This window comes from Elephantulus edwardii, unplaced genomic scaffold, assembly GCF_000299155.1.
Source record: "Elephantulus edwardii isolate Elephantulus edwardi_28Jun2011 unplaced genomic scaffold, EleEdw1.0 scaffold00065, whole genome shotgun sequence".
Lineage (NCBI taxonomy): Eukaryota > Metazoa > Chordata > Mammalia > Macroscelidea > Macroscelididae > Elephantulus > Elephantulus edwardii.
Genome location: NW_006399815.1, coordinates 819905 through 845376, shown reverse-complemented (window position 1 = coordinate 845376; position 25472 = coordinate 819905). Strand labels below are relative to the sequence as shown.

General features: G+C 38.0%; 1 protein-coding gene across 1 annotated transcript in view; it reads right to left on the bottom strand.

Moving 5' to 3' along the window:
• Positions 1 to 25472, bottom strand: part of SENP1 (SUMO1/sentrin specific peptidase 1) — a 92969-nt gene that overhangs the window by 35728 nt on the left and 31769 nt on the right. Inside the window, exons 8-14 of the mRNA XM_006888226.1 lie at positions 19018 to 19121; positions 18655 to 18935; positions 14828 to 14882; positions 8881 to 8919; positions 7949 to 8033; positions 7595 to 7732; positions 6837 to 6968 (exon numbers count right to left, since the gene is read on the bottom strand). Coding sequence (XP_006888288.1) covers positions 6837 to 6968; positions 7595 to 7732; positions 7949 to 8033; positions 8881 to 8919; positions 14828 to 14882; positions 18655 to 18935; positions 19018 to 19121 — 834 coding nt within the window. The remainder of the gene's footprint in view (positions 1 to 6836; positions 6969 to 7594; positions 7733 to 7948; positions 8034 to 8880; positions 8920 to 14827; positions 14883 to 18654; positions 18936 to 19017; positions 19122 to 25472) is intronic.

Below are 25472 nucleotides of genomic sequence, written 5' to 3'. Positions count from 1 at the left end.
GCAGGTATGTAACAATACAGGGAGTTTAATGGAGCAATACTGGAGGCTTTGTGGTAAGATGGTGTCCTCCCTACTCAGAAACACTTGGTTCAAATCTACCAGCTGCTTTGTAGAAGGAAAATGAGCAATCTCCTGCACATGAATAATGTCAGGTGCTGGGATGCTGAACCTTGTGCCACTGGGGTTTCAAATGCCATAATGGTTACCCACGGCAGACAGTGTTTGGAGGAGCTCCCAGTTTAAGACAAGTTTGGAAGCAGAAGTGGTATCTTTTTCCTAAACAATATGCCTCTGAAAATTCTATGAACTTTGAGAAATGACAGTTATCAAAAGGCTTCAGGTCTTTTGTCTTTTGTTTGTAGGGTTGCTATGAGTCACTCGACAGCAATCAACATAACAACAGCAGCAGGACTAAAAAAAACATAAATTTGGTAAACAAAATCTTAATTCTTTCATTTCATAAACCTTATTCTTCTATGTCTATAAAATGGTAAGAATAATGTCTCCTCTATCTTGGATAAAGTTTTTTAAAAAAAAATCCTATAAAATTAATAAGACCTTTAAAAAGAAGAGAACTGTTCAAAACAACTATGAGATATCATCTCACCCCAGTCAGAATAGCAAAATTTAACAGAGTGCAAGCAACAAACGATGGCGAGGTTGTGGAGAAAGTGAAACCCTTATTCACCACTGGTGGAAGTGAAAAATGGTGCAACCACTGTGGAAGGCGGTATGGTGCTTTCTCAAAAAGTTGCAAATAGAGATACCATTTGACCCAGCAACTATTGGGAATATACCCCAAAGAGACCATAACTGACATCCAAGGAGATATTTTCACACCCATGTTTATCACGGCTTTGTTCACAATAGCAAGGAGTTGGAAACAACCTATGTGCCCATCAACAAATGAATGGATAAAGAAGCTGTGGTATATTTACACAATGGAGTACTATGCTGCATTGAAAAATAAGGAACTCATGCAATATTATTCAAAAATGGGTGACACCTGAGGACATTATGCTGAGTGAAGTATCTCAGTCACAAAAGAACAAATACTGCATGGTGCCACTGTTGTAAAGCGGGACTGACCTCGAGGTTGGGAGGAGACTGAGAAGGATGGGTTCAATAATGTATACTGCATTGAAACAGATGAGGGAGAAAAAACTATTTTAAGAGGGAAAATTATTAGGTATTTTTGTTATGACAGGAGTCCAGAGCAAAGGCTGTATAGTGGAGTGGACCTGGGGGGAGGGACTGTAAAACAATGAAAGAAGTTTTCTTTTACTTTTCCAAGAGGTTAGTGTACTAGGGGGAAGGGTTGGAAGGGGAGAAAAGTGCAACAGTGAATGAATGGAAATCCAAAGTCTCTGTAAATTTTCATTGAAATTAATAATAATTTTTTTTTTAAAGAAAAGGGACGTATGAATGGGTATTCTTGTCATTACAGAAGTCCAGAGTGAAGGCTGCACAGTGGAGTAGACTTGGGGGGAGGGACTGCATAAGTTTTTCTTTTCAAGGAGAAGAGTGAATTGGGGGGGTAGGGAGAAAAGTTTAACAATGAATGACTAGAAACCCTAAGTCTCTGTACACTTTCATTAAAATTAATTAAAAAAAAAAAGAAGAGAACTATTATTGATGAGACTGTCTCCTGAGGGAAGAAAAATTGATCTAAGAGATGAGAAATTACTTGTAAGAGACAACTGAGAAATAGAATTAAGTATTTTTAAATAGGTGTAAATACTTAAGGATTCATATTATTATTCCATCAGAATGTTAACTTCTTATAGTAACTGTGAAAGTTTGAGAAGTCTAATCAATAATATGTGAATTGGCACTTTTTTAAAAACTCTACAATGAACACTCACAGTATCAGTGGCCAAGAGATCAAAAGATGCGTATGACTGAGCAAATTCACGTTTCCCCTCTTAATTTTGACCATTCAATGATTTATTAATTTGTTGTTTTGTGCTGTTGCGTTGCCTGCAACTCATAGCAACCCTATGTACAACAGCCCTAAACTCTGCTCTGTCCTGTGCCAATCTCACTGTCTCTGACACACCCACCCCAACTATCCCAGTCACTGAATCAATCCACCTCATGGAGGGTCTTCCCCTCCTGCACTGTCCCTGCACCCTCCCAAGCATGACATCCCTCTCCAAGGACTGATCCCTCCTTGCAACATGTCCAAAGTATGCCAGATGAAGCCTTAGAATCCTTGCCTCCAAGGAGCAGCCCGGTTTAACTCTCTCCAAGCTGAACCTGTTCATTTTCTTAGCAGTCCATGGTATCTTCTATACTCTTCTCCAGCACCACAGCTTAAAGGCATCAATTTTCCTTCTATCCTCCCTAGTCACTGTCCAACTCTCTGATGCATAACAAGTGACTGCAAAGACCATGGCCCGTATCAGGTGCACCTCAGTCTCCAGAGTGACACCATTGCTCTTGAGAACTTTGGAAAGCTCCCCAATTAAAACAGGCTTAGAAGGAGTAGTGGCATTCACTTCCAAAATAGCTTGCCTCTGGAAACTCTATGAACTTAGAGAAACAAGGAAAGTTATACAAGTGCTTAGGTTTTTCGTTCATAGACTTGCTATGAATTGTCTACGACTCGATGGTATTTAACAACAACAACCCTCCCCTCCAGTTTGTCTTTCACTGTAAAAAGATTCTTTCATTGTTGTATATTTTCCTCCTTCCCCCTCACCCCACAGTCCACTTGACTAAGTACCTCTTATTCTAGACTGTTGTCATGCAAATAATATATTTTGTAGACAATTCTTTCCCTCTTCTATTTAAATGCAGTGTTGATTATGTATCCCCTTTTCTTAGTACCCCCCCAACCCCCCACATCAGTCCTGTTTTATAACAGTAGCATTATGCCATATCTGTCCTTTTGTGACTTAAGATATTTCACTCAGCATAATGTTCTCCAGGGTTACTTATTTTGTATAATATTCATGAGTTCCTTGTTCTTCAAGGCAGTATACTATTCCATTGTGTGACTATACCACACCTTCTCTATCCATTCATCTGTTGATGGGCACTTGGATTGTTTCCATCTCTTTGCAATTGTGAACAAAGCCGCAATAAACATGGGTGTGCATATATTTGCTTGGGTGCCAGTTCTGATTTCTTTAGGGTATATTCCCAATAGTTCAATCACTGGATCAAATGGTATTTCTATTTTCAACTTTTTGAGAAAGCACCATACTGCCTTCCAGAGTGGTGGCACCATTTTACACTTCCACCAACAGTGAATAAGGGTTCCAATTTCACCACAATCTCACTAGCATTTGCTGTCTGCTGCTCTGTCGAACTTTGCTATTGTTACTGGGGTGAGATGGTATCTCATAGTTGTTTTGATTTGCATCTCTATTAGAGCTGGGGATTCTGATCTGAACATTTCTTCATGAGTTTGTTCACCATCTAACTGTCTTCTTTGGTGAAGTATCAGTTCATATCCTGTACCCATTTTGCAATTTGGTTGTTTACTTTTATTTTGTTGAGGTGCTCAATTATTCTATAACTTCTAGATCAAAGTCCCTTATCAGACATGTTATTAGCAAATATATTTTCCCAGTCCGTGGCTTTCTTTTTCACCCTGTTGGAGAAGTTTTTGGATGTGCATAGGAATTTGATTCTTTGAAGATCCCATTCTCCAAAAACTTCTCCAACAGGGCAAAAAGGGAAGCCACAGATAGGGAAAAAATATGTGGTAATGACATGTCAGACAGGAAACTTATATCTAGAATTTATAAAATATTTGAGCACCACAGTAAGATGAATTGAGAAATGGGCACAGGATATGAACAGACACTTCACCAAAGAAGACATTCAGATGGCTAACAAGCACATGAAGAAATGTTCAAAATCCCTAACTCTGCGATCCAAATCAAAACAACTATGAGGTATCATCTCACCCTAGTAAGAATAACAAAGTTTAACAGAACAGCAAACATCAAATGCTAGCGAGGTTGTGGACAAACTAGAACCCTTATTCACTGCTGGTGGGAATGTAAAATAGTGCAATCACTATGGAAGGCTGTATGGCGTTTTCTCAAAAAGTTTCAAATAGAAATATCATTTGACCCAGCAATTCCGCTACTGGAAATTTAACCTAAAGAAACCATAACTGCCATCCAAGCACACCGATATATGCACACCGATGTTTACTGCGGCTTTGTCCATAATAGCACAGAGGTAGAAACAACTCAAGTGCCCATCAACAAATGAATGGATAGAGAAGCTCTGCTATAATCACACAATGGAATACTCTGCAGCACTGAAAAACAAGGAACTCATGCAATATTATACAAAATGGGTGACATTATGCTGAGTGAATTATCTACGCACAAAAGGACAAATATTACATAGGGCCACTGTTTTAAAATGGGACTGACATCTGGGTTGAGGAAAGACAGAGAAGGAAGGGGTGAATGGTATATACTGCATTGAAACAGATGAGGGAGAGAATTGTTTAAAAGAGAGATATGATTGGGTATTATTGTCATGACAGGAATCTAGAATGAAGGTTGCACAGTGGAGTGAACTTGGGGAGAGGGACTGCATAACAATGAAAGAGTTTTACTTTTCAAGGAGAAGAGTGAATTGGGGAAGGAGGTGGGCAAGGAGAAAAATGCAACAATGAATGAACAGAAACCCTAAGTCTCTGTAAACGTTCATTAAAATTAATAAGAGAAAAAAAAGATCCCATTCATCTATTTTATTCTCTTCTGGTTGTTGGTTTGTTTTTTTTTTTTCAGGATCTTTGGCAGACTGTTCATGTTGTGGATTAGAGCTTCTAGAGTTCTTCAAATCTCTTTTCTGATGAAGTGTATCATCCTTGGTTTTACTCCTAGGTCCCTGATCCACTTTGAGTTGGTTTTTGTGTATGGTGTGAGGTATGGGTCGTGTTTTCCTACAGGTAGTTTTCCGATTCTGCCAATGCCATCTGTTAAAGAAGCTTTCATTTTCCCACTGAACTGATTTCATCTCCTTGTCAAAAATCAGCTGACTCTAGGTAGATGAGCTGATTTCTGGGTTCTCAATTCTATTTCACTAATACGTGTCTGTCACTGTACCAGTATCCCACTGTCTTGACCACCACAGCCGTGTAGTAGGATTTGAGATCAGGGAGTGAGATGCCTCCTATCTTGTTTTTCTTTTTCAGGAATGCTTTGCTTATTCAGGGTCTTTTTCCATTCCAGATGAAATCAGAATTTGCCTTTTCCATCTCGTTGAAAAAAGCACTTGCTTTCAAGGTTAACATTATTCTGAACTCAGAAGGCAAGCACCCCTTACAAGTTATGGACAGGTGTGGCAAGGACAAAGTTGACAAGGAATCTTTCCTTCCCTTCATCTACTCTACATACTGTAATTTCCATTAACTTTGCTTGCTAAAAATCTAGCCTCTGATGGGCCCAGGGAATGGAAAATATGTCCTTATGAATGCTGCTTCTGTAAGAGGTCTGAGGTAACTGCTATAGCAAATACCAAGAATTCAGTCCATATCCTACTCATTGCTGCCCTCTAGAAGGCTATGAATAATTTATACCAATTTACACCAAAGTTTGTCATCAGGTTGGAATAAGTGAACCCTCCCTTCCAGCAATGACAGAATGGCAACAAACCACAGAAACCAAACAAAAAAATACCTGTTCAATGAATACTTTGCCTGTCTTTCCTTTTCAATTTGCCCTTTGATTTGGTGAGCATTATTACTCTATTATTTGATCTAGTGTTCTAATATCACATTTGTGAACTCAAAGAAAAAAATGTGGCATTCAAAGCAAGATTACTGAATTGTGCCTTCTCTGCTGTTCTTTATGTTATTTAGGGAATGGTGAGATTCTGAATCTTTTATCATAAAAACAAGCCAATAACAAAGAGAATCAGGCTGGGGTACATGATCCTTAAGAAATCAACCTACTAGATAGAACATAGGGCCATAAAGGTGTGTAACAACTGTTCTCAATTAGAATCCAAAAAAAGATTCCAAGAGAGTGTAACAGAAAGATAGAATACTTAGGTTTGAATAATGGTTGTTACTAGCTGTGCACCTCAAAAATGTCTTTTAATTTTTCTATACTATGTTTCCTCACCAATTAAATGGAGATGATAAATTTACAGCTCATCAGGCTTAAATCTATCAAACCCACTGCTATCTGGTCAATTCCAACGCACCGCAATGCTCTACTGGATTTCAAAGGCTATAAATCTTGGAGAGGAAATTGCTCATTTTTTTCTTCCCTTGGAGAAGCTAGTGGATCTGAACGCTAGACTTGGAGTTAGCACACAATACATAAAACACTATGCCACCAGAGCTCCTTTTTGCCAAAGAGATATTCAGTACATATTCTCTCTCTCATTGCTACTGAGTTAGAACCAACTCACAGCTGACCTTTTCCTGGATTAGCAGCACAATAGCCTATGGATTACAGTACCACATCTCCTCAGAGAAATATAGGGAAGTAGAAATGAGCTCCTATTTAGAAGTCTTAAAGCATTCTTTCATGGTGCAACAAGGTCAGCAAATTAGAACAGATACAATAAAGAGACTCAAAATAAGAGGTAGCTAATATCCTCTTTTTGTGTCCACATCTTTACTATAAGAAAAGGTAAATTTAGAGGTTTTTTAAAGTACAGAATAATCACCTGAAAAGTTTATTCAAAATGGATCTCTTTATCATACTCCCTCATAATTGTTCAGGACAGCAGAGGGGTCTGTGAGAGGTGGTACATATGCAGATCATCTGAGGACCACATTTTGAGAAACAAATCTTTTCATTTAACATTCCCTTACACACACACACACACACACACACACACACTCTTACCTCATCATTGAGCCAGTTGAGATGATTCAGAGTTTGAATATCTTTGCGTGTAATAGTTAAGCGGAATGCCTCACTGAGAACTTCATCCTGATTTCCATTACGAAACACATTCTTTATTTCTTTCTCCATTTCCTAAGGAACAAAAAAAATGTCAAAATGTAAAAAACCATGGCTTCAGGAAAAGTGATTTCTCACCAAGCCCTTGACTACTCTAGACTAATCAACTGAGTACTTTCTAATCTTTTGGTTTCCATTTCCTTCCAATAATCTCCCTGATTATAATTTTCCATGCCATTTTATTCTCCCTTCTACTTTTCAGCACATGTGGCTCTTTGCTCCTATTATTTCTGAAGTCTGACATAAAATTTTATAAACCCACAAAATGAGCTTATTATGAAATATAATGTAGACAAATTATTGTATGCAAATCAATAAAAAAATTTTTAAAAATGAGCTTATTATATATCTGTATCTCTTATTGAGGTGATGTCCTGAGAAATGGAAAATATACTTTAATGCTCAAAAGGGAATCAAGATAGTGTTTGTAGACATTATTTTTCTATATATTTAAAAAGTATATATAATCCAGCATAAATATAAAATATTTACTATGCTCTCTAATGATATGCATTTTCCAAAGAGATTTATGGTTTAAAGAACAGACTATTTTAAAATGTACACAGAGTTTCAGGCATTTTAAAATTTTCTAAATTGTCTCTTAGCATTTGCTATTGTAGGAATTTACAGTAGTTAGTTACCTCTGTAATTTCAGGAAATTCATTTTCACCAGCTTTCTTCTTGTCTGCATCTCGAGAGAGCGTGACTGGGATCTCCTTTTCAAGAGGTACACGTAAATGCAGTTCTACTGAATCATGTACTGAATGTTCCTGAAGCCTCTGAGAGACAGAATTTTAAAAAAATGGGTGGAAATAATCTATTTGTCTTTGATACAGTAGTACTGACTGGCTAGACAAAGAAAATGTAACACTTACATGCAATGCTATGTTATGTTAAAATTTTGCAATTACAACTGTTTTGGTCCAAAATCAAAGAAACTTTGCAAGAAAAGTTTAAACTTGCATGTGCTATTTATAATTCTATCCTTTTTTTACCTGATTTTGAAGCTGTAATGCAAGTGCTTTCTGCTCTTCAATCTGACGCAATCTCTCCCGTGCTCGGGAATCATAAACACTAGTTCTACGGTATGGAAAAGAACAGTGACATAAATGGAGAACATCTTCTTAGTATTAAGTACATTACAGATGCACAGTGAGTCTTAAATATAAAGCTTCATATAAAGCCTAAATTCCTTGTACTAACTCATTTCCATATTTAAATTGTAATATATTGATTTTAACACACATATTTAACAGATTTAATATCACATGGTATTATTAAAAGTGTCCTAACATTTTTATAAAACTATGAAAAGTATCAGTTGGCTACCAAATATGAACAAATAACTTTTGTGCACAGTCATAATTCGGGTAATCCTTCTTTTCAACATCTTTCCAAGATTACAGAGAAAATGAAGCTTCATTCTAGAAATAAATAAAAAGGGAATTAACCCCCAAAGAGAAAGCAATACAAAAGAAGATACTATTGAGCTGTAATTAAAGTATCACTGTGCTTATAATCCAAAAAATAAGTAGGAATTTTGTTTTATTATTTTTAAATTTAATAAAAGCAGGAAGCCTGATTAATTCAAAGTGATTTCTTGAAACTTCAAGACTAAGAGCTTTTAATTATTTTTCAAACTCCAAATACAAGAATTATCCAATAAGGTAACTTTATCAATATGAAAATGAGGGTATTTGTTCTCCTTTATATGTAACAATCCATTTTAAAAGATTTCTAATTCAATTTGGCTTCAAGAATTGTTAGGTTTAGGAAACTTAAGCATATAAATGTTACCAACAGAGTATTAAAAACAACTTAAAATACAGATAATTCTTAATGTTTAAAAATAAGCAGGATGACTGGCTAATTGTTTGATCTTTCTAACTAAAAATGAGTGAACAAGAAGGAGAAAATGATAACTTACAATTCTTTGATCCACAGCTCTGCCTGGAAAAAGGTAGGGCTATGAATAGAAAGAAAAAAAGAAGTTTATAAGAAAGTACATCTTCACTAACAAAGTCAATCATTTAAATTTTAAATTGCGTATAAGAATGCTTTATAAGCATAAAATTAAGTAAAAGGTTCTGGAATTAAATGAAGTAATTTTAACTTGGACCTAAAGGAATACAAACACAAGCTATTTATATACATATTAGTTAAAAAGACCTAAAGTTCAATGCTCACCACAGACATAATAAATTTAGCAAAACTCCCTATTTGCATGAGACATTGTGGTGTCTGAAATCTTGAAACTTGACTTTTTTTTTTCAGTCCATTGCATGAGTCACTGCTGGGGTCATGGTCTCTAGCTAACTTAACTACAGACACTTGGTCTTGCAAATCAACAGCCGTGGGACCAATAAAAGAGAATGCTTTCTACACTCTGAAAAACAGTGGTGGAGTGAAGAGACTGTGGCACTGCTGTGAAGAGCTGTGGCAAGGTGTAACCAAAGAAACCTTGGAGATGGAGCCACAGTTAAAGGTTATGCTTCCTGGATGATTTCAAAAGCTAACTTGTAACTGCTCTGAGACAAAGTTTGCTGGATGACTGAGGAAACCAGAGGTTCATTTGTGCTCCTGAACAGAACCTAAACTTTTACTAATTGCAGAATTGCATTTTACTATTAATCTGGGTTGGGACTGCTAGACTAAAACTGGACCTTGATTGTGTGATAAATCTTTGCTTTCCCCACTTTCCAATCTATTTCCCTCATAAATGAGAAAACTGTGAGTAAAGTCTGTGAGTTAATTTGCAATGAACATTGGACCCAACGGCTGGTAGAAATAGGTTCAGGAACATGTGGATTAGCATGTCTGACTATTTAGCTATTTGTATGGTACTATGGATGTGACTGATGGGGCAGTTCCCCTTTATGAAGCAGGCAGAAGTCAGACTTGGCCATCCTTCATGTTGTATCTGTTCCTTTACAAACATGTAAAGCATAAACTTTATGTGAAAGATCTATCACTATCAAGATAATATATTAAGCTAGAACATTACTCTTTCCCAAATGATTCAGAATTATAACTTTATTAGAGTTAATAGTATATTACAGGTTCCTCAGTAACTTGACAGTCTATGTGATTAAAAATGTAGTAATACAAATCCTAGTAGATACCAAAAAAGTCTACTCACAGAATAAAAAACCCTGTTGCTGTTGAGTCAATTCTAACTTGTAGTGAACTTACAGGACAGTATAGAACACAGAATTGCTTCTAAGGCTTTAGTTTCTATAGAAGGTGATTACTAAGTCTCCATCCCACCCCCCAAAGAGCTGGTGGGTTCAAAACCTTTTAAGGTAGTAGCAGAGCATTTAGCCACTCAAAAGGGGGGGGGAACCACCACTGCCAGTGTGTCAGCTCCCCCTCTAAGCAACCCAGAACAGAATGGGACTGTCCATAGGGTTTTCTCATTTTTCACAGTTGGAGCAGATGGTGGATACAAACTTCCAAGTTTTTGGTTAGCAGTGAAAAATTTTAACCACTACACCACCATGTTCCTTCCTTATCAAATAGCTAATGAGCCAATAAACCAGAGTCGAGTATTAACCACTAATCTTGTCCTTATGAGGCCAATTCTATTCCATATGGCTCCTGCTGACAATTAAAGTGAATATGCTTAGCAAAGCAGTCTTAGCTATGTTAATGTTCTCTGTTAATGGGTCTCTTATTCTGAAATGATCTCACCTCCCTAAAAGTCCTATCAACAGAAATAATTAAGAAAGCAAGCCCTTTTTCTAAAGAAAATTTCTAGACACATTTAATAAAAAAAAAAAGTAGCTCAGAGTATCAAATTAGGAGTTGAGACATCTGGACTTTCTAGAGCTTTTCCTATTAGTTTTTGCCTTCAACAAGTCAATTCACTCCTACAGGCCCTAGTTGCTAGATCTGTAAAATAGTAAGATTATTAGAGACTCTAGTGAGGTTAGGAACAAGGGTTTTCAAAGCATCATTTGTTCTTTATCCTTTTTGAAAATCAGTGTTCCCAACCATTCTTGGGCTACAGGACGTGGCAATGGAAATGTGGTTTAACTGCCTCTCCACCGTCAGGTTAATGAGAGGAGAACACATGAGAAAGCATATTTTCTTGGCACAGTGGACAACCAAGATCAAAACCCAGAGAGAACTAGTACTGTGAAGGTTACTAGTCCTCTAAATGTTATTACAAACAAGAATATGAGAACACATTTGCTATACAATATAAAAATTCAATAGAAATCACCCAGAATTTCACGGTAACAGATCATGCTTCTCAAATGAGTCTGCTTTATCATTGCTGTTATGTACTATAGTTGGAACTGGCCCATAGCTGACCTTGTAAGAGATTTTTCAGATAATTAACAAAATAAGGCTAACACTGAGGAAAAATTAGAATCTCAAAACACTTAATTATGCTCATATGAAATCTATACTAAGGCACTTTTTGCCAGAACAGAGCAAGGAAATACTGCAATGGTTTAAAATCAGGTAAGGTGTACATTAGGGTTATATTCTTTCTCCATACTTATTCAATCTGTATGCTGAGCAAGTCATTTGAGAAGCTAGACTCTATAAGGAAGAAGGTGAATTATGTGATCAGGATTGGAGACTCATCAACAATATGTGTTATGCAGATGACACAATCTTGCTTGCTGAAAGTGAGGACTTGAAAACACTTACTATAGAAGATCAAAGACTACGGCCTTCAATATGAATTGCACATCAACATTCAGAAGATAAAATCCTCACCAGTGGACTGAGAAACATCATGATAGATGGAGAAAATACTGACGTTGTCAATGATTCCATCATCTTACTTGGATCCACCAATTAACACCCTTGGTACCAGCAGTCAGGAGGTCAGTAGAAACTGTTTCAATTTTGCTGTTAGGGAACTCTCCAAATTATGGATGAACCATGTTATAATTTTGAGGACTAAGGTACACCTTGTCTTTTTGTATCACTTGTTATGCATATGAAAGCTAAACAATGAATAAAGATGACAGAAACAAAAAATTATTATCTTTGAGCTGTGGTGCTGGAGAAGAATATGAATACCTGACAGACTACTAAAAGAACAAACAGATGTCTTAAAGATGCCTTTAAGAAAGAGCAGCAAGAATGTTCCTTGGAGGCAAGGCTGACAATGCTTCTCTCATACACTTTGGGCATGTTGCCAAGAGAGACTATTCCCTGAAAGGAACATCATGCTTGGAAAAGTGGAGGGTTGGTAAAAGAGATGAAGACCCTCAACCACATGGACTGGCACTGATTGTAGCAATGGGCTTAACAGGAATGATGAGGATGGCACAGGACAGGGTTCAGAGCTGCTGTTCACAGAGTCACTATGAATCATACTTGACTTGACAGCACCTAACAACTACAACAACAAATCGCATGAGAGGAGATTGCCCATCTTTCTCCTGCAGAACAGCTGGCCAAATAAAACTGTTTTATTGCTGTTGTTGATCGCCTTCGAGTTGAGCACGAATCATAGTGACCCTATCTATGAACAAAGGCCTGAAGCCCCTCTACGACTATCAACATTTATCAAAGTCATAGAGTTTCCAGAGGCATGTTATTTAGAAAGTGGGTGCCACTCCTGCTTCCCTTATTAGAATATAAATTAATGAAGATAGGAATTTTTGTCTTTTTGTTGGTGTTATTTACTGCTAAATTCTTTGCACAGTGTTAACTAATAGCAGGGATTTAATCTTGTTGAATAAAGGAATAATATAGGGGCAAATACTTTTCTTCAGTAAATCAAGCTAGCTTAGGAAAGCAAAATGCATGGTTCTTTACAATTTGTCCAAAGTTTCTAGTATTAGTATACTCATTACAATCAAGACCAGAACCCAGCTCTGTTTCAAAACATGGAAAAGAAAAAAATGTAAATTGTGGAGACTCCCTAACAACTATTAACAAATAAGAGATTTTTCTTATTTTCTTAACCATCTAGAGCTAAAAACAAACATGAGAGCTACAAAAAAGGCAGGGAAATTAAGATTTTTTAAAAAGAACATTTTGCCCCTCTGCCCAGGGCGGGCTGCCCTCGGCCCCCCACTCGGGGCAAGTCGTCACAGCCCTCTACCCGGGACGGGCTGCCCTCGGCCCCTGGCTCGGGGCGAGCCGTCACGGCCCTCAGGGTGAGCTCCTCAGTCCTCAGATTGTGCCGTCTGACCCCTGGGTGGGTAAGGAGAAGAAAAAAAAAAAAGAATGCCTAGGGTATCCAGAGAATGTTACCCAGGCCATCTTCTGCCACCCTCCCCCCCAGTAAACCTGAAAGCAACACCCTCAAAGCCCTTCTATTTGTAACTTACAAGTTTGTTCTCTTTAGGTTTGCTCCCTTTCCTATAGGTAACCTTAACTCTGAGTTTTACTCCAGAATTGACCCTGAACCCAGTGCCAGTGACAAAAAGGAAATACAACTGACAGCTAAGGAAGCAAAGGAGGATGGAGCCTCTGGGTTCAACCAGCCATCCCCACTGGACCCACCTGGGAAAACACTTTGCAGTCCAGAGGGGAGCAAATGACAGGACAATATCTTCTAACAGAGCAAGAAGGCAAGCAGCTGTAACCCAAGACCACCAGTAAGGTGATAGAGCACCCTCCCTTCCCCCCTTTACATCTACGCCCCTCTTCAGCATGAAGAAGCCAGAGAGTCGGCATCCAATTCCCAAATCAATAAGACAGTTGGTTTAATTACTATTGGAAAATGCTTGTCATTCATCTGTAGCATCTGGTCCCCACTGGACCCTCATCATTTCTTTCACCTGCTCCCCCCACCGACCAAACTATGCAGCTCTGCAACTGCATCTTGGCCCATCCTCACCCTTCTGCCCCCAACCCTCACCTCCTTGTACCCCCAATATGTTTTTCCCAATAAAAAAAAAGAACATTTTGCTATCCCTAAGTTTCTAACAATGGCATTGCTGCTATCATACAGGGCAAATATATTAACAGTATAAACAGTAAACTACTTCATTAAGATCTCAACCAAACTGAACCTTAAGGGATAAGGAGGGAGACTGCTGTCATATGGATAAGCAAGCTATGGTAAGGAGGACATTCCAAACAGAATGAACATGGAAAGTGAAGGACGGGAGTACATATCATTATAGAACTGAACGTAGTTCAGCATGTAAAAACGATTGAAACAGACCCATATTTCCATATAAGTCTTTTATTCACTTCCATCATGTTTCTCGCTAAATGCCATCTTATCAGAGACTTGTCCCATCAACCACATATTTTTGGTTTCTTATAATACTTTTATCACTGTCTGGTGTATATATATACATATTTTTTTGTTCATTATTTGCCCCATCCCCTGTCTCTCTACCACCTTGCCCCCAGAATTAGAATATAAGTTCCTTTACAGTTTACATTTTGTACAATGCTGGTTTTTGTTTTGTTTTTTTTATAAAGCCTATAGCACCTGGTATTCCCAGGAGGTCTTCCATCCAAGTACTGAGTAGGGACAACCTTGCTTAGCTTCCGAGAGAAGACAGGATTGGGTTTATGGCTGTAGACTGTTGTCCCTAGTACTGGGCACATAACAGGGCTCTCAATACATATTTGTAAAGGAAAGTATTTTTGGAAATAAAACTTGTAGAACTACCTGTGCACCATAAGGAATCTGGGATGGATTTGATGTGTGATAAGTTGCCCTTTAAGAAGTTTATGGAAAATGCATTTTAGAAAGCTCACTCAAGACAAAATCGACAAAGGCTGGAAGAAGGAAGAACAATTAGGATGTTATTAAAATAATTCAGACAACACATTATAAATACTTGGGATGAAAGCAGTTCTACTCTATTTTGTAACTCTTAGAAATTGTAAAGGAATTGTGATGAAAGAGAATATTAAGAATGGCTTTTTCCAAAGTTTACCTGGGAGCAGGAGTCTGGGAATCTTTTACTTTGAGTAAAATGACAGAGTCTGATCCTAAACAAAGAAAAAAGAGCATTTCATTATTAATAAAATGCTACATTTATTTTCTAGATGTCCACAATGTCCACAGCAAAAGCTTAAACACTTTGTTTCATTCCATTTCCTTAAAAATAACAAATCATAAAGATGGAAGAAAAAGAAGACTGGTCTATTTCACTGAGACCAAAAACAGGTCTTAGTGAAGAGCCTGCCTCACAAACAATGTGATTGTTTTGAAGGACAAGCATATTTGTTCTTCAGCACCTATACTTGGGCTGTGCTTGCTTGCTTACATTTCCTTTCTGTTCCTGAGGAAGGAAAACTTTCTAAGACTTACTAAAAGGCTTTAGTTCATGAACTACCACATAGATGAGCTCAAAAAGGGAAGGAGAAAGAGGAAAGTAAAAAGAATTACAGGAGAAGCTGTGGAATATAAAAGATCTATTCCTATCTTTTTTTCCCTATGTTAGCCTTTCATTTATATGGAACACTCACCCATATCAGGAACCACATCCTTCTAAAGTGCTATAATTAGAACTTCCTTTAGATTATTAAATGATACAAAAAAATAATTAGAGAATGTAATCTAGTGTATCTGTCCCAGAACTGCTATATATTTATCAATAGCTGGGAAATGAGTTCTGTTTCTGGGATTGTTGTTGTTATGTGCTATTGAGTAGTCTGTGACTCATAGCAATCCTATGTACAACAGCTCTGAAGCCTGCCCTGTCCTGAGCCAGTGTCATTGACTCTGACACACCAACTGACTCTGACGCACCAACTCCTTACATAACCCCAGGTATTGAATCAATCCACTTCATCTGGGGTCTTGCTCTCCTGTACTGTCCATCCACCCTTCCAAATATGATGTCCTTCTCCAAGGACCAGTTCCTCCAAAGTATGTGAGACAAAGCTTCAAAATCCTAGCCTCCAAGGAGAAACTTAGTTTCATCATCTCCAGGACAGACCTAGTTGTTTTCTTGGCAATCCATGGTATGTTCAGGACCCTTCTCTAGAACCACAACTCAACAGCATCAATTTTTCTTCTGTCATTCTTAGTCATCATCCAGTTCTCTGATGCACTGCAAGTAATTGAGAAGATCATGGCCTGGATCAGGCGCACCTTAGTCTCTAGACTGGCATCATTACTTTTCGGTACTCTGGAGAGGTCCCTAAGAGCAGATTTTCCCAGTGCAATTTGTCTTCTTTTTTTTTTTTTCAATTTGTCTTTTGATTTTCTGACTACAGTGCCAAGAGTGGTAAATGTGGAACAAGCAAGCTATAACTGTTAACAACCTCAATCTCTTCTCCATCTATCATGGTGCTGCCAATTGGCCCAGTGGTGAGATTAAAAAGACTTTTCCTTTTAAGTAGCAATTCTCAATAAATCACCTAACAGAATTTAATGCAAATTTTAATAAATATACATCTTTACATATAAGTAGCTTTATAATGATTTATAACCATTTGTGAGCAAAAACTTTAACCTTCCAATGAGAAAATTCAGGAAGAAGTATTTTTAAAAGGAAATAAAATTTTAAAAAAAACCAAAGGAGGAAAATCCCTCAGAGATTGCCATCACTTTCATTTGTCAAAATATTCCTCAAATCTAGTAATTTAATCTAATATTTGTATAGTTATATATTTAATACATACAACATACACATAATATAAACCTAAAAAAGGAAAAATTTAAGAAAATAAATTGACTACCAAACTTTAACTGGATCTCTTCCAAGAAACTGAAGAAAGGTTAGCTGAATGTTGAGAAGAGTTGTTTCCAAAACTTGGTTTGATAACATTCTAAAATGTATAAACCTACTAAACAGGCTTAGTAAATACTACATTATAAGTATGATACTTTGGTTTCTATTTATTTCTCCCATCTCCTAGGACTATCTAATTTTCACTGTAAAAGAGAAAATTTAGAAGTAATTTCACTGAATGTACTGATTCTAGATTCTATCAAGATTTTAAAAGTTTTAATGTTTCATCTACACCTTCATATAAGGAAAAAACTGATTTGTATACTCAGTTTACATATGGCCAGGTTAGTGAAATTATGTCTAAATTCTTATAAGTTTTGCTTGTAATTCACATAGATCTAACATACATGTAATCAGCTATTCTGTTATTAGATATTATCAAGTCAACTACAACTTCCTAAAATGGTTCCATGTCAGCAAGTTGTTTCTGATTCAGTGACTCTGTATTTCTTTTATCTTCTTTTGATGCTTTCTGCATTATTCAAGATTTTGCCCACCAGAATCTTTCAGTGTTACAACTTGAGGCTTGAATTTGCTCTTCACTTCTTTCAGCTTGAGATTACACTCAAGATGGCAGACTAGACACAATAATTCAGAACCTATGCACTGAAGACAACAGAAAACAGAGATAACAGATACAGATGATAATTCTTCATCCAAAGTTTTAAAAGAAAAGGTGAAGAAGCACCTCAAACATTGACTAAAGAAATAAACTGAACTGAACTATCAAATAAGGACAGCAGTGGAACACAGAACCATAAACAAAACAGCATGGCCATTCTGATATGTGGTGACCAAACAGCTTTACCCTGGGTGGAGAGAGAAAAAATTGAAACTGTCAACAACTTCATCTTGCTTAGATCCACAATTATCATCCTTGATACCAGCAGTCAAGAAATCAGGATGCATACTGCACTGGGAAAGTCTGCAGTTAGGGACCTCTCCAAATTATTGAGGAATAATGATGTCAGTTTGAGGATTAAGGTGCATCTGATTCAGACCATGGTTTTTCTGCTCACTCGTTATGCACCTGAGAGTTGGGCCACGAATACGGACAACAGAAGAAGAATTGATGCCTTTGAGGTGTGGTGTTGAAGAAACGCACTGAACAACCCACAGACTTTAAAAAAAAACAACAACAAATAAATATATCTTTGAGAGAGTGCAGCCAGAGTGCTCTTCAGAGGCAAGGATAATGAGGCTTCACCTCACATATTTAGGAGGGACTATTTCTTTGAAAATGACATGCTAGGAAGAGTGGAGGGTCAGTGGAAGAAAGGAAGACTCTCAACCAGGTGGACTGACATGGGGACTGCTGCAATGGGCTCTAGTGTGTCAGAAAGTGTGCAGATGGCAAAAGATAGGACAGGGTTCAGATCCGCTGTTTACATAGGGTTGCTAGGAATTGTACTAGACTCCATGGCACCAAACAACAATATACATGTGTTCTGAGAACCTAGGACAGCAATAGCAGCAGCAGGGGTATCCACACAGCTCAAAAGGTCTAATCTCCCTTCTTGTCCTCTCCCACCCCAACATCCCTCATTACTCACCAGGTGGTGGGCCGTGTGTATGACCCCACCCCCAACAATACCCAGTTCTACCTTAAGCCACACTCATACCATCCTGTATCTGAAGCTGGAAACTCTCAGAACATCCCTCCTAGAGGTTGCAGACTGTACTAAATCTGGCCTGAAATCAGTCCAAGGATTAGCTGGTGCAGCAGCTGACTGGGGCCCTAACCCCTTACTAAGTACCCTTAACCTGACACATTCCACAACCATACACAACATGTCATCACCATGACTATCTTTTTACACTAGCAAACTCTGACTGGACACCCTGCCTCTCCCTATCCCCTGAACTGGCAAAGACCTCATCTCTAGCCAGGAAGACTAGCCCAGGATTCTCTGAAGTCAGAAGAAGCTCTGTTGCAATATACCTTTGACCAGAAGAGGTACTACCTGTGATCTGGATTAGCTATTATAATTAAAAATACATTTTTAAGGTATCATTTTTACCTTCCAACTTTGAAGCTGTTAAGTTATCTGGCTGATGTGGAAGAGATTGATGATTGTGGGATTGATGGAGAGGATCTGTATCTTTGGATCCAAATGCAACGACTTCTGCGTTGTAAGATGACAGGGGATATACACTGTGGGATGGATGCTCTTGGGTAGTTAAAATGCTGGTTGATCCAGATGATGAAGTATCTGAGCCAATGATCTGAGCTGCACAAGAATTTCCATTTTTAAACAGTGGTTCATTCAAAGTATTCTTACTGGAACTAAGACATCGAGACCTAGCAAAAGATGTACATAGTTTCAACATCAAATAAGAAATTATAAAATTAAATTCAGTTGAAATATGTTTCTGTGACTCACAGGTGTAAAGGAAAATGTGTTGTAGGCTTGGATACTGAAAACTGTTTCCCTGTAACCATCTGTAGCAGCTGTCTATAAATTTCTTTTTCTTCTTCTTGAACTGTCTATAAAAGAAAAGAAAAACATTAACCCTATCCAATGAGTTAAGTATTTCCCAAAGTAGACAACTAGAAGCTCTGTTAAAGTTTAAGCAGAGTCCTGAAGAGAATAAAGAATTATGGCACAATATACTAGGAAATTAAGGACACATACTTCATAATACTACTGTTAAAAAACAGGACTGATAAAGGGATCTGAGGGAAAGAAAAGAGGGGATAAATAATGAGCACTGCACTCAAACAGATGAAGAAAAGAACTCTTTAAAAAGAATATATAATTAGGCATTATTTGTATGACAACTACAGTCCAGAATAAAAGGTGCATAGTGGAGTGGACTGGAGGTGATATAGGGGAGGAGGAAGAAAATTATGCAACAATGGATATTTTTTATTTAAAAAAGTGAACTGGGGTAGGGAAGGAGGAAAATGTGCAATAATGAATGAATGAAAATCAAACTTTTCTGTAAACTTTTGTTAAAAATCACAACAAAAAATATGCTAGGACATTAAAAAGAATATATCAAAAGAATAACATGAATATCAGGCAGTGTTGTTGTTTGGTGTCACCGAGATGCAAGTGACACACTGTGACCCTATGTACAACAGCTCTGAAGCTTGCTCTGTCCTGAGCCAGTATTACTACCGACTCTGACACACCAATCCCCATCGCCCCAGTTATGTATCAATCAATCTCATCGGGGTCTTCCTCTCCTGAACTGTCCTTACACCCTTCCGAGCATGATATTCTCCAAGGACCAGTCCTTCCTGGCCATGTACCCAAGTATGTGAGACAGAGCTTCAAAATCCTAGTCTCCAAGAAGAAACTTGGTTTCACCCTCTCTAAGACAGACCTACTTGTTTTCCTGGCGGTCCATGATATGTTCAAGACTTTTCTCCAGCACCACATTTCAAAGGCATCAATTCTTATTCTATCATCCTTAGTCACTGTCCGGCTCTCTGATGCATAGCAAGTTAACTGTGAAGACCATGGCCTGGATCAAGTGTATCTTAGTCTTTAGAATGACATCATTGCTTCTCAGTACTCTGTAGAGATACCTGACAGTATATTTTCCCAGTGCAATCTGTCTTTTGATTTCCTGACTTATGGTGTCAAGAATGTCAACTGTGGAGACAAGCAAACTGTAACTATTAACCACCTCAATCTCCTATCCATCATATTGCTGATAATTGGCCCAGTGGTAAGTCTTCTTAATGGTTAGCTTAAATCACTACAGTCCTTGACCTTCTGCAGCAAATGTGTCAGGTCCTCCTCAGTTCCAGCAAGCAAGGTTGTGTCATCTGCATAATCTAGGTTGTTGATGAATCTTCCTCCAATCCTAATACCACATTCATCCTCATAAAGCTCAACCTCCCAAATTATCTGTTCTGCATATGTATGGAGATAGGACACATCCTTGATGTACTTCTTTCCTGATTTTGAACCATGCAGTGTCTCCTTGCTCTGTTCTGAGGACTGCTTCCTGGTCCAAGTATAGGTTTGACATGAACACAATCAAGTGTTCTGGTATTCCCATTTCCCCTCAAAGTTAGCCACAATTTGTTGTGATCCACACAGCTAAATACCTTTGCATAGTCAATGAAATACAGATAGACATTCCTCTGGTACTCTCTGCTTTCTGTCAAGATCCATCGTTAATGTTAATCCATCCATCAAATGTTAATTGGCGACAATGTCTCTAGTGCTATGGCCTCATGTAAACTCAGCTTTTATTTCTTGTAGTTCTCTGTCCAGTTGGTTTGAAAAATCATGGAGCATATATGTTAGTAACAGTGCACAGGAGTTACAGAAATGAAACTAGAAAGTCAGTAGGCAAGCACTTCTAAGTCAAATAATGGGCAAAAAAAAATGAAAATATTTGTGATCCTCTTGATTAGAATTCCAACAACTTCCCTGATTCCTGAAACTGATCTGAGAAGTCACAAGAAAGTAAGATAAGTCAAGATTGTGAGAGTTGTCTTATTAATGGTTTTCTACTCTACCTAGTAGTTAAAAAGTATGTTAACCTACAACTAGGAGAAGATAAAATAGATGAATGGGATCTTCTAAGAATCAAATCACTAAGCACATCCAAAAACTTCTCCATCAGTGTTAAAAAAGGGAAGCCACAGACTGGGGAAAAGTATTTGGTAATGACATGTCAGACAGGGACTTTTATCTCGAATTTTATTATAAAATACTTGAGCACCAAAACAAGATAAAGGTAAATAATCCAATTGAAAAATGGGCACAGGATATGAAAAGACTTCACCAAAGAAGACATTCAGATGGCTAACAAGCACATGAAGAAATGTTCAAAATCCCTAGCTCTAAGAGAGATGCAAATTAAAACAACTATGAGATACCATCTCACCCCAGTCAGAATAGCAAACTTTAACAGAACTTCAAGCAACAAATGCTGGCGAGGTTGTGGGGAAACTAGAACCTTTACTCACTGTTGGTGGGAGTGTACAATGGTGCAACCACTGTGGAAGGTGGTATGTCGCTTTCTCAAAAAGTTGCAAATAGAGATACCATTTGAGCCAGCAATTCCACTACTGGGAATATACCCCAAAGAGACCACAATCCAAGCAGATATATGCACACCCATGTTTACTGCGGCTTTGTTCACAATAGCAAGAAGTTGGAAACAACCTAAGCGTCCATTAACAAACGAATGGATAGAGAAGCTCTGGTATATTCACACAATGGAATACTATACTGCATTGAAAAACAAGGAACTCATGCAATATTAAAAATGGGTGACCCTGGAGGACATTATGCTGAGTGAAGTATCTCAGTCACAAAAAGGACAAATACTGCATGGTGTCACTGTTGTAAAACAGTACTGACATTGGGGTTGGGAGGAGACTGACAAAGATGGGTTCAATAATGTATACTGCATTGAAACAGATGAGGGAGAAAACTGTTTAAAAGGGATATGTGATTAGGTATTTTTGTCATGACAGGAGTCCAGAGTGAAGGCTGCATAGTGGAGTGGACCTGTGGGGAGGGTTTGTAAAACAATGAAAGAATTTTTCTTTCACTTTTCCAAGAGGGTAGTGTACTGGGAGGAGGGTTGGGAGGGGAGGAAAGTGCAACAATGAATGAATGGAAACCCGAAGTCTCTGTAAATTTTCATTTAAATTAATAATTAATTTAAAAAAAAAACTGAAAAAACAAACAAAAAGTATAAGTGTTTTCCAGTAATGGCTTTCATCTCTAACACTTAATACCTTCTATTCTATAGGTCCAAAAATTTCATACTATATGAGTCCAGTCATTGATAGGAACACTTACTATGCTTCTGTCACTAGAGAATAAAAATTCTGAAATTTACATGAAAAGGATTGACAAACAAAATCCAAAACAACAAACCCTAGTCAGGCTGTATAAGAAGACTAAAAGACAAGGTAGTAATAAATGATGGGAGGATGAAAAGTGATAGAATAGATATGCCCAAACCCAACCTAACCCAGTGCTATTGCATCAATTCCAGCTCAAAGCAATACTCTTAAGATTGAGTAGGAATGCCTCATAAGGTGTAAACCTTTACAAGCGTGAACTATCTCAACTTTTTCCCTTAAAGGGGCTGGTGGGTTTGAAGCACCAACTTTTCAGTTAACAGTCCAAAGCTTAACCACTGTGCCACCAGGACTTCTTAGGAATAGGCCAAGATTACTCTAAAAAGGTACTAATGTCAACAGAAATGTGAATCAAAGAAAGAAGTCATGTAAATATATAAATGAAGAATATTCTATTAAGATGGGTGAAGGGTGAGAAATATGGAATGAGATCAGACATTGTGGATATTGTAATTAATGTTATGAAACAAAATGCATATGAATGACTGAAAAACCAGGAAATTTTCATTCAAATCACAATAAAAAAGAGGAATATTCTAGATAGGTGTTATTTTTGTGGTGTGCCATCGAGTCAGATCCAACCCACAGCTAACTGTCCAGCAGGTTTTCAGAAGTGGTAAATTGAATAAATGGAGACTGCTCCCACAGAGCAACTGGTAGATTAAAAAATATGTCTTTGGATTGCAGCGCTGCTTTTTACCACTAGGCCGCCAAAGGAAAAGCAAAAGCAAAGTCCCTGGGTCAGGAATATGCTTGATATGTTCAAGAACAGGAAAATCACTATAATGAGATGAGAGGTAAAAAATGAGATCAGTTTGCTGAAAACCCAAGGACCCTAGTGGTATAGTGATTAAGCACTTGGTTATGAACTCACTTGCTATGTATCTGGGAGCTGAGCAATGAATAAGGATGACAGAAGAATTGTTGCCTTTGAGCTGTGGTGTTAGAGAAGGACACTGAGCATCTCATGAATGGCCAAAAGAACAAACCTGTCTTGGAGAGGGTCCATCCAGAGTGTTCCTTGGAAGCACATACTTCAGGCATGTTGCTATTCCTTGGACATGAACATGTTGCTGGGAAAGGTGGAGGGTTGGCAAAGGAAAGGAAGACCCTCGGCCAAGTGGATTGACATGGTTACTGCTGCAATGGGCTCTTGTGTGTCAGGACATGTGAGGATAGCACAGCAGAGTACAGTGTTCAGATTTTTTGTTCACAGTGTTTCTGTGAATTGCACTTAACTCAATGGTACGTAACAGCAACATGAACTCACCAGGTCATTTAAATCCACCAGGAAAAAGATGTGGCAGTCTAATTCTGTACATGTTTGGAAATCCTATGGGGCAGTTCTACCTTGTCTTACAGGATGACTATGAATGAGTCAGTCAACTCAATAGCAACACGTTTTGGTTTTAGCAGAGAATAGAGGGATGATTTTTGGTCTAGTAATAAGAAGCTGCACTGCCAACATGAAGGCACATAGTTCAAGTTCACCAGCTGCTCCACAGGAGAAAGATGGACAGTCTCCTCCCATGTGATTTCCTACCTCTGAAAACCCACTGGAGGGTTAGCTATGGGTAGGTTCTGACTTAACCGTACACAATAACAACAAAGATTACACAGGGACTTTTAACCATGCTAAAGCACCTACTCTGTACAGATACTATTGAGTAATGAGGCTATATTCACCAAGTAATATGCCCTACCAAATTTCATTTTATATAGAACACAACCACCGAAACCATTTTAATACTTTCAATACATGGCATAAACACTTCAATACAAGCTGTTAAAAGTAGAACAAATGAAACCTCCCCTTTATAAAGGTAAGGTCACTGTTAAAATGTTTTCTCCTTGAAATTATTTTTGCTACACAGTAAAGTGTAATCATAACAGTTAAATATTACTCTCTAATAGAATACACTGTAAACTGTTAGGTGTATTGACTACTTCTGAGAAAGAGCTAACTAACTTTAAACCTGAATCGTTTCTAATAACTGTGCATTTAATGGAAGAACAGACTCAAGAGAAAAGTAAGTTTTCCACTATTCAACAAGAAAAACAAGCAGCCTCATATTTTCATCCTTTTGTTGTCTGTTATATACGATAGAGTCAAAACTGACTCAAAGTTGATCCTCCTGGGGCTTTATGGAGGCAGTAAATCACACAGATGAGACTGTCCATTTTTCTCCTATAAATCTCCTGCTGGGACATTTGAAGTATGTGCCTGTGAGTTCACACAAATCCGTACCATTAAGCCACTAGAGCTACTCTTTATTCCTCAGACATTAATATTATACTCAAAACGATGGCATCATCTTTTGTTGTGGTTCTGAAGAGGCTATTTGCAGTACTGGGCACAAAATCAGGCTGTTGTTTTGTGCTGTCAAGTTGCTTGCAACCCATAGTGACCCTAAGTACAACAGCCCCGAAACCTGCTCTATCCTGTGCCAACATTACTGTTTCTGACACACCTACCCTCATTACTCTTGTCACTGTATCAATCCATCTCACAGTCTTCCTCTCTGTCTGTTTCTAAACCTTTCCAAGCATGATGTCCCTCTCAAAGGACTAGTCTCTCCTTGCAACATGCCCAAAGTATATCAGATAAAGCCTTAGAATCCTTGCCTCCAAGGAGAAGCCAGGTTTAACCCTCTCCAGGCTGAATCTGTTTGTTTTCTTAGCAGTCCATGGTACATTCAATACTATTCTCCAGCATCACAGCTTAAAGACATCAATTCTCCTTCTGTCCTCCCTAGTCATTGTCCAACTCTCTGACCTGTATCAGATGCACCTTAGTCTCCAGAGTGATGCCATTGATTTTCAGTACTTTGGAGAGGTCCCTAACAGTAGACTTTCCCATCGCAATATGTCTTTTAATTCCTGGATGCTGGTGTCAAAAGTGTTGACTGTGGAGCCAAGCAAACTAAAGCTGTGAACAATCTCAATCTCTTCACCATCCATCCTGATGCTGCTAATTGGTCCAGTGGTGAGAAT